The sequence below is a fragment of the Rhinolophus ferrumequinum genome, chromosome 20, assembly GCF_004115265.2.
Source record: "Rhinolophus ferrumequinum isolate MPI-CBG mRhiFer1 chromosome 20, mRhiFer1_v1.p, whole genome shotgun sequence".
Taxonomy (NCBI): domain Eukaryota; kingdom Metazoa; phylum Chordata; class Mammalia; order Chiroptera; family Rhinolophidae; genus Rhinolophus; species Rhinolophus ferrumequinum.
The window spans coordinates 40,568,013-40,577,637 of NC_046303.1; the positions used below are offsets into that span (position 1 = coordinate 40,568,013).

At 33.2% G+C, this 9,625-nt stretch overlaps 1 protein-coding gene across 6 annotated transcripts in view; it reads left to right on the top strand.

Annotated features, from left to right (window-relative positions):
• Positions 1 to 9,350, top strand: part of SEMA3A (semaphorin 3A) — a 488,784-nt gene extending 479,434 nt beyond the window's left edge. For all 6 annotated transcript variants that reach the window (XM_033088936.1, XM_033088935.1, XM_033088937.1 and 3 more), the window contains 2 exons: positions 4,428 to 4,570; positions 5,934 to 9,350. In XM_033088936.1, the coding sequence (XP_032944827.1) occupies positions 4,428 to 4,570; positions 5,934 to 6,389 (599 nt within the window). In that variant the 3' untranslated portion in view covers positions 6,390 to 9,350. The remainder of the gene's footprint in view (positions 1 to 4,427; positions 4,571 to 5,933) is intronic.
• Positions 9,351 to 9,625: the final 275 nt, after the last annotated feature.

Here is a 9,625-nt window from a genome sequence, read left to right on the forward strand (position 1 = left end):
GAACAAAACCAGGCATGCAGGAAGAACCTATTTACCAAAAAGTTATTGGGGTAAGATATAAAATTTTCTAACAGGTTTTTTGTTTGTTTTTGCCAATGTAGAGAGGGAAATATGATCAAGAGATGAATCACAAAGTTCATTTTAAAAAATCAATTGTTCAAAATAATCTCAATAATTCCTAAAAACTAACACCAGAAAGAAAAAGATGAATATCAAGAAACACTACCATACAATGAACACCATACTCCGTAACATCAGACATAAACAGTTAGCAAATCCATGCAGTATTACTTATGGGTTCCCTCAACATAGGTCAGAGGGACCTCACACAACACAATTCAATAAAATTTGTTATATCATGGAACTAACACAATGTGTTCAATGTAAACTGCTCTCAGATCAACTAATACAGATCAACTAATACCCTGAATATGCAAGATTTCATAACCTTCAGGAAATCTTTCATGAACAAGGTTTTCTTAGTTGAGATTTTGATTTATATTGGGCAATTATGAATTCAATAGCATATGCTTTGAAAAATACTTATGGCATTATAGAGAGCCCTTTGCTTTAATAAATAGTCTATATGATAGTGTGTTTGCATCCCAAGAGTACATTGAAAATCTCGTAAGGTTAGAAGACAAGATTCAAAATATTGTTCCAGTCTGTAAGTTTTTTGTTTGTTTGTTTGTTTGATTGATTTTTTTTGAGAGAGATTGAGGGGCAAGGAGAAGAAAGGAGGGAGATCTTAAAGGAGGGAGAGAAAAACACACTATTATAGGACATCTAATGTTTCCTATGTTGTACAATGCTTACTCAAGCAGTTGGAGTAGTTAGGAAAGGGATTGAATATTTATTGAGTGCCTTCTAGTCATTCTTTCTAAAATATTTATATTGGGTACCTGTTTATTCAGTGTCAGATGTGGGAAAGTTAACAGAAAAACTGTTTATAGGTTGTTACATCTGAGCACCCCAATATATGAATACTTGGCAGAGGCTATTTTAAATGAAAGTTCTGGTCCTAAATCAAGAGTTGCTGGTGATAGAAACATTCTGCTACTGAGGAATTAACAGAAAAAACTGTATTCAATGGAAATTTAGTTTTTGCAATTGTACTTTTTATTTGGACAAAAAGAGAGCTATAAAGGGCCAAGTTAGAGGAGAATGAATCCTTACTGTACTGGCAAGAGTAGTCATCAAGGCAAACTAATTAAAAGCACCAAGCTGGAGTACAAAATACACCAGTTGTGGTACATATCTCATTCAGGTGGAAAAGTACCTAAAGGTCATAATATCTCCTAAAGAACTCCATGAACTTTAGCTATAGTAAATTAAAAACAACTTGGTGTAAGTCCTTGATTAAAACAAATATTACTTATTTTAGATTCTACTATTAATAGGTAAGTAGCAGATAAAACGAAATATTTTGTAAATATAAGAAACCATTTATTAAGAGAATCCCTGCGTGTCCGTGCATGTGTGTGTGTGTGTGTGTGTGTGTGTGTGTGTGTGTGTATGTGTGTACATTAGGAAATGTTTGCTGTCACCAGGGAAGATCCTGAAGTGAAACTAAAACCTGAGCACATTTCCCAGGACTGTAAGAAAGGTTAGCGGAAAGCTCTCTAGGGACCATATAGTATGATTAAATTAATTAGGAAGAAGACAACTTAGTGATTTTTTTTTTTAAAAAAAGGTACCTAATTGATGTTATATTAATATGAAACTCTTTTTTCTTATTATACAAGTTGCATTGTTTTTCTTAGTTCTGGGGAAACTAGTGTACTGAAGTATTTAAATAGAATTCTGTATGTGAGAGCAATAACTTATACCTTATATTTCTATAGATATTTATAATAATGTAGATTAGGTCAGAGAAAAGTCAGTTATTATCATAAATTTCTACAAGAAAAGTAGACCTGGGAGGCATGGCTGATAAACCAGATCAGTGGATCACCATGTTGTTTGTATCTGAATTCAGTGAATTTTTTTCTATGTGTCATGCTGTCATATTTGTTAGGATTTGTTAATATTGAGAGATTAAATGAAAAGTCTCTTCCTAAAAGTAAAATGATTTATTTAATGATTTGTTTTTTACTTTTTTATTTTATTGGAGTAAGAATACCTAACATGAGATCTACCCTCGTAACAAATTTTTAAGTGTACAACAGTGTATTGTTCATTATAAGGACACTTTTGTACAGCAGGTCTAAAATCTTATTGATCTTGCATAACTGAAACTATATATCCATTGATTAGCAACTCCACATTCGCTTTCCCCCAGTCCCTGGCAACCACCATTCTACTCTCAGCTTCTAGGTATTTGACTACTTTGGATACCTCGTATAAGTGGGATCATACAGTATGTGTTCTTCTGTGACTGGCTTATTTCACTTAGCATGTCCTCCAGGTCCATCCATGTTGTTGTCTATTGCAGATTTCCTTCTTTTTTTAAGGCTGAATAATATTCCAACTAAAAGGATTTCTAAATCAAAACAGTTTAAACTGCATAATGATTAGCGGAAAAAATGTATTCAATGTAAACTGTATTGACCTCATATGTCACAAGGCATTCTGATTGTTCAAGGGAGCTGAATCACACGAGACTTTCCAGCCCTTATTGGGCATAGAGATTCAATGTATCTCTATCCAGGGAAGCAGATATCAAACAAACTAGCAGAGCAACATGTGCCATATCTATTCAATCAAAGATATACTAATAATTTCAGAGGAAAAAGAAGAATACTTGCATATTCAATGTAGATACTGAAAAAAAAAATATATATATATACACATCTCCAATATGAAAAAAAATTACTTTGAATCAGTTAAATATTGTTTCTTTACAGGTTAGTCATTTCCTGTGTGTGTGTGTGTGTGTGTGTGTGTGTGTGTGTGTGTGTGTGTTTCCTATTTCTAGGGAATTGATCTTTTAAATAAGACAGGACAGATACTTCTCAATATTAGAAGGGTTTTATTTCATACCTAGGGCAATAGAGGAAAAGGCACCGAGGTTGACATCCCTGAAGACAGAAAATGGAGGCAGAAGGTTGATTGTAGGCAGGGTGAGACTAGGAAATAATGGACATAGGCTTTGGACAGGAATTGGATGGAAGCAGGCTTTGGAAAATTTTAAACCTAGTAATAGCAAATCATATTGTCTATGACAGTCTAAAGTACTCACTTGATTATAACGACAGTAAAACTGTCACAATGATGCCAAAAAATGGAGGAAACTTGTTTAAATTAAAAATCTAGTTAAGTTTGAAGTAGAGAGCAAAAAATTTTCATCTGTCTACACTGTCAGCCCTCTGTGCATGTGAAAATATATTTATTATTTTCTAAACTAATTTAATGAGTTCCAGATTGTACAGGATGTCATCATAGAAACAGGATTATACAAGATAATAAGGAGGTTTTTTTTCTCTAAATGAGTTTTACCTAGACTCCCTGTGTCGTACTTTTGATCTTAACTGTGTTTCATTTACCACATTGAAGTAGGTTACATAAAGGGTAAAATAATAGAAACGTAATCAGGAAACAGGTTTTCTTATTGCTGCATTTTATTATATACTTTTGCCATATTCTTTAGCCTAATTCTTGAAAATAATAAAAGAACTGTCATTTTAAAATGAGGACAATTGAAACCACATTGCCTTGTATCTGTAAATCTTTCTTCTGAGCCATCCCAAACATTTCACACCAATTGATCTCCAGAACAAATTCATGGATTGTTCAGGGGTTATTAGCATGACGTATAAACTTTCTGAACTCAACCTTTTGTAAAATACTAGATAAATATTGGTTGGTGAATTTAATTTTACAGATGAAAAACAAATACAAATGGGAATAATCTTGTTTCTAAAAGTCCATCCAGATTGTACAGGATGTCATCATAGAAACAGGATTATACAAGACAATAGGAGGTTTTTTTCTCTAAATGAGTTTTACCTAGACTCCCTGTGTCGTGCTTTTGATCTTAACTGTGTTGCATTTACCACTAACAAATAACTTTTACCAATAACAAAAAATTTACAAATAACTTCTCTGCTAGAGAATAATATAATATGAACTGGCGCCATTAGAGCATAGAGTTTTAGACTGAAAATAATTTCTTGGAGAGTATTATTATGGCATATGAAAATGTATAGTTATACTGCATGCATGACTAAGGCTGTTAATGTAATGCTAATTTCTGGTAGACAAATATCTGCATATGATTTATATAACCCATACCACAATAATCAGTCTATTTTGATAACTTGGGTTGTGAAAGCTTACATCCTCAAAATTTCTGCCATCTTCAATTAATTTGGAAAAGACTTCCAGCTTGGCAACAAATTTATCTCCTGAATTTCCAAATAAATACTTCGGAAAGTTGAGTTTACTTCTCTTACCTTTTCTCATTTCATTTCCTCATCACTGGACAGGTAATTACCATGGCCATAGCCTTGAAGAAAGAATCATCTATGGAGTAGAAAATAGTAGCACATTCCTGGAATGCAGCCCCAAATCACAGAGAGCTCTGGTCTATTGGCAATTTCAGAGGCGAAATGAAGAGCGAAAAGAAGAGGTACAGGAATGAAATTGACTGGATTATTTCTTTCTAACACGTACTAAGTGACCCCAGCATGGTTGACTTGAGGGGGAAAAGAGTATCTTTATTCTTTTCTTAACCCAATGATAACACATTCATTAAAGAAATAGTCACTGAAGCCTGATTATGTAACAGGCTTTGTGCTAGGAGTTGGAGAAACAAAGATGAACTGGAAGAGTTTTGTCCCAGAAGTTCTTCATGGATAAATTTGAAAGTCATCTCTTTTTTTCTGTGTTATCTACGAGGCAATTATGTTATCTATATTTGCGTATAGGAAAAAGAAAATCCTCCTACTAATTTTAACTTTCCTTCAATTAATTCCACTAGCCAATGTATATTCCTTTCTCTATTCACTTCCACCTCAAATGGGGAGGGAGCTTTTGGGAAAGGAATAGTAGATTTAGGATGAAGGCTCTAAGGTCCCAGATTGAACTCTGATATGAACTCTGTCTGCATGTTGCATCAGACAGAATAAACGGGTACATTTATTCTTCTGTGAAATTAAATAATTGTACAGAGAAAATCTCAGTGAGTACTCTGAGCCTTGAAAGCTTTTTAAAAGTATTAAGGGTAACCAGATCATGTGGGTGATTTGTAAGTGCGTTATGTGCAGATAATTCTACCAACATAATCTGAATATAAAGGTGGAAATCCTCTCATTACCTTTTTTGACATTTGAAGCAGTCTTTAAATATGTAATCACATAACACAAATGTCAAGGTTGCTCTTAGACATTTACCAGCTTAGGCTTTCAGAGATCTCTGTTGTAAACTGTATTCAAAATAAAAGTGAGGTTAGATATAGTGACCAGCAGCATATCTTCATTTTTATGTCACATCTAAGGCCTAGGAAATTGAATAAACAATTAATTAAACATGTAACCCCATGCTTTGTTCTACTTCCTCAACTGGTGATTTTTGTATTTTATTTTTTTCAAATCAATGTGGTTCATTTTGATGCCACCTTGCTTTCTAATAGCATGGTTCTGTATTTCCAATTCCAATATTTAATGTTAACTTTCTCTTAAACATTTATATGCTTTCTTCGAAATGTACAAAGTTTATCTTCGTACTTTCCTCCCATTACCTTGCATATTTTAAATTATTACAATGAGAAATTTTATTAAAACAATTAACCCATATTTTGCAGTGCATCTTAAAAACAGTTGACAGAAATTCGTAACTTATTTTCTGATGGGAAAATGCTATCATGTTTCTTAAGCTAGAAGTTTTATTAACTGTTAAAATGTTCCTGAATGCATAATCTAAATTTCTACTGACACAGGACTTATATTTCTTTTAACTACGTATGTTTTTACTGCCCTTTTTTCCTCTGCTAGATTAGAGTGGATGATCATATCATCAGGACAGAGCAAGGTCTTCTCCTGCGCAGTCTACAGCGGAAGGATTCAGGCAATTACCTGTGTCACGCCGTGGAACACGGGTTCATGCAGACTCTTCTTAAAGTGACCCTGGAAGTCATTGACACAGAGCATTTGGAAGAACTTCTTCATAAAGATGATGATATAGATGGCTCCAAGACCAAAGAAATGTCCAATAGCATGACACCGAGCCAGAAGGTCTGGTACAGAGACTTTATGCAGCTCATCAACCACCCTAACCTGAACACCATGGATGACTTCTGTGAACAAGTTTGGAAAAGGGACCGAAAACAACGTCGGCAAAGGCCAGGACATAGTCAAGGGAACAGTAACAAATGGAAGCACTTACAGGAAAATAAGAAAGGTAGAAATCGGAGGACCCACGAATTTGAGAGGGCACCCAGGAGTGTCTGAGCTGCATTACCTCTAGAAACCTCAAACAAGTAGAAACTTGCCTAAGACAATAACTGGAAAAAATGCAATATACATGAACTTTTTTCATGGCATTATGTGGATGTTTACAATGGTGGGAAATGCAACTGAGTCCCACCGATTATAAATTAAGTCCATGAGTAACTTTCCTAACAGGCTTTCTTCCTAATACCAACATGTAATTGAGGTCAGGGGAATGCAGATGTTCACTTTAGCAGACTTAATGTTTCCTATGGGATTTCGTTGTACAGGTTTCGCTTTCTTCTTTGCCTGAGAAATTAAAACGTCATTTGCCATATTGCCATCTAAAGAAGTAAAATTGCATCAGCAAAGCCATTTTATTGAACTAAAACTTTAAAATAAACTGCATGGATTTAGTAAGCTGATGAATATTCCAAAACGTAGTTGGATTCAAGGATATTTTTTGTCTACCAGCACTTGTGTTTATATGTACTGGAGGAGTAAAATGATACTGAATGAAATGGTCTGTGGAAATATAAAAAAACATAAACCATCCATCATCCAGAAGAAAAATGGAATACACTGATCTACTACTGATGTCTTCTTTCAGCTTTGATCTAAAGATGTATTTTATTAAAACTATAATTTAAATGTACCATGACAAATATGCAGTAAAATTTAGCTCTTTTCTAAGCTAGAGTAGGTTTTTTTCTTACAATAATTGTGCTATATAGTTTTGGTTTTAAAAATTCCAATTGTGTGCTGCTTTTTTTCAACATTTTGTTTTCAGTTCTGCAAGAGGGATAGCTGATACTGTTTTAGAAACATATGTACATCAATAACAGTTAATTCTTAAAACCCAGATGTAAATTATGCTTCATGTCTCTGAGGATTTCAAGCAAATAACACCTCCTCTCCTTTAAGTATTATCTAAAATAATTTTAACCTGAATAATGGTCTTAGAAAAACAAAGCATTTAACCAGCAAAATAAGTAAGAAACAAATTGATTTATTAAATGCATTTTGTTGTACCTACTGTATCAATGAGAAAAAGAACTGCATTTTTCATGAAATTAATAAGCATTATCTTAATATAATATTAATAGAGAATGTCTCTTAAATCTGTCCTTGAATCCCTACATGATATTTGAAAACTGTCTCATGCCATTCCATTAGGAATTACATCTGTGTCACCTAATTTTTTTAGAAGAGAGAGATCAGTAATATTCAGAACAATATCTTAAAAGCAAATTTCTCAACTCTGTTTACATTTGTATCAGCTGCCTCTTATCTTGCATTGTTTTAAGACAATTATTTGTCTAAAGAACACTAATTCTTTTCATATCAATGGGAGTGATTTTTATACAAACTATTTTCCAGGACACAACCCATACTTAAAACATGTAAAACTCTTTGTCTCCTACAACAATTTATATAATAATGTAAAAGATTATTAATCAAGGGCTTGCCTGCTTCATTGTTCTAAGATGATTTCTTGAGAGTCATTGATATCAAGATGTAAAAACCATCAGCATTTCAATAGTTTCTTTTGCACTATACTCACCTTACCAGGAATCCCACCCTAGGTTCTTCATCATGCACAAAAATGGAAAAAAAAAAAAATCCTATTGCTAATGAAAACAGCATTGAAATTCTAACTCTGCCTTGGGATTCTAATTAACTCAGCATTAATTTCTCACCTCAGACTGCAGTGGGTTTTCTAAAAATTCTGTATCAGCTGAAATATTTCACAGATGGAAGATCATGTTACAGTTTTAATGATTACTTTGAATAAACCATTTGTTGACACTTGCTTCAAATGAAAGCCTAAAAACTTTATATATTTAAGAAAGTATTACTTTTAGAAGTACATCCCCAAATGGTTGCTGAATTTTAAGTTATTTGAAGGACACACTCATGTAAAGGAATAAAAGTTTGAAATATTAATCGAAAAACAAAGAGTGCTCCCAAAATAGGCCATTCTTTTATTTTTATAGACTATCTTAACAACACTAAAATTCGGTGTTGCATTGTATTTTAAATTTGCAACTGTAACAAATTTATTTGCAGTAACAGAAGTATCTTATTTCTTATTAGTCTTCAAAAATAAGGAATTTGAAGGGATAAAGATCGTATACGACAGGGATAACCCCCAATATCCGAATGCATTCTGTTTAGCGTTATGAAAAACTATAGAAAGTCTAGATTTCAATGAAACGAAACAAAAACTAACAAATCTACTGGCATGTCTTTATAAACCATCAGGTCTAAGTTTTCAAAGAGAATTATAGCTATAACTTGCAGGTAAATAACTCTTATTACAGTCATAATCCTCTGCCAATGTGTATTGAGAGGGGACAGGTTGCACGAAAAATAATTAATGTCCCACTTAGTTTTAATAGACTTTGGCATATGCATGTATCATCAGAGTTGAAACTATGTTGAGAGACTCATGTGAGATTAAGCAAATCAGGACAGCAATCTTAAAGTAGGAAAAGGTACATCTCAGCAGAGAAATTACGTCCCAGTTAAAATCAAATGTAAAATGTAAATGCATGTAAATGCACACTTAATGCTACTTTTTATGTATTATTTAGTGATTTTCGATGGTATGTGTTTAATATTTTTGCTACCTACACATTAGGCAAAAGAGATGTAAATAATTTTGAAAAGAAGAAAACAGTGTAAAATGCAACTTTTTATAGGTACTCTATTTCAGTGTGTTCAACATCATCATAAAATGCCAGATTTTCCCACACAGGTAACAAGGTGGTTTATGTGCTATTTAAGGACAGAAGGTGTGTGCCCATTCAATAAGCATGTTTTTGCCAGGTAGTAAATATGTTCCATATCTGTATTTATCATTGCATTTCAGATAGGAACTAGAAAACTGGAGAGAAAATGTAATGAAAGTGCTGCTGTAAATTATTCCTTTTAGCATGTACTCAGTTGCTAAATACACATTTCTTCAAAATATTTGAATTCAGATGTCTTTACTGTTCCCTCTAGCATATGGTGTCAAGGAAAGTGAGTTTAGAAAACGTTGAGAACCAGTCAGATTGCTACAGAATCAGCTAGCAGATTTCTTCATTGTCGTCATCTGTAAACTGGGTTCTATATTTATGGTGATGATGTGAATTCTTATGCCCTTTAAATTAAGTATTATTTTTATATCATACCTAAAAAGGAAATATGGAAATGAAATTCTATAATGTGTCATTATCATAATCAGTATGGTATCATTCCGGATCTACAAA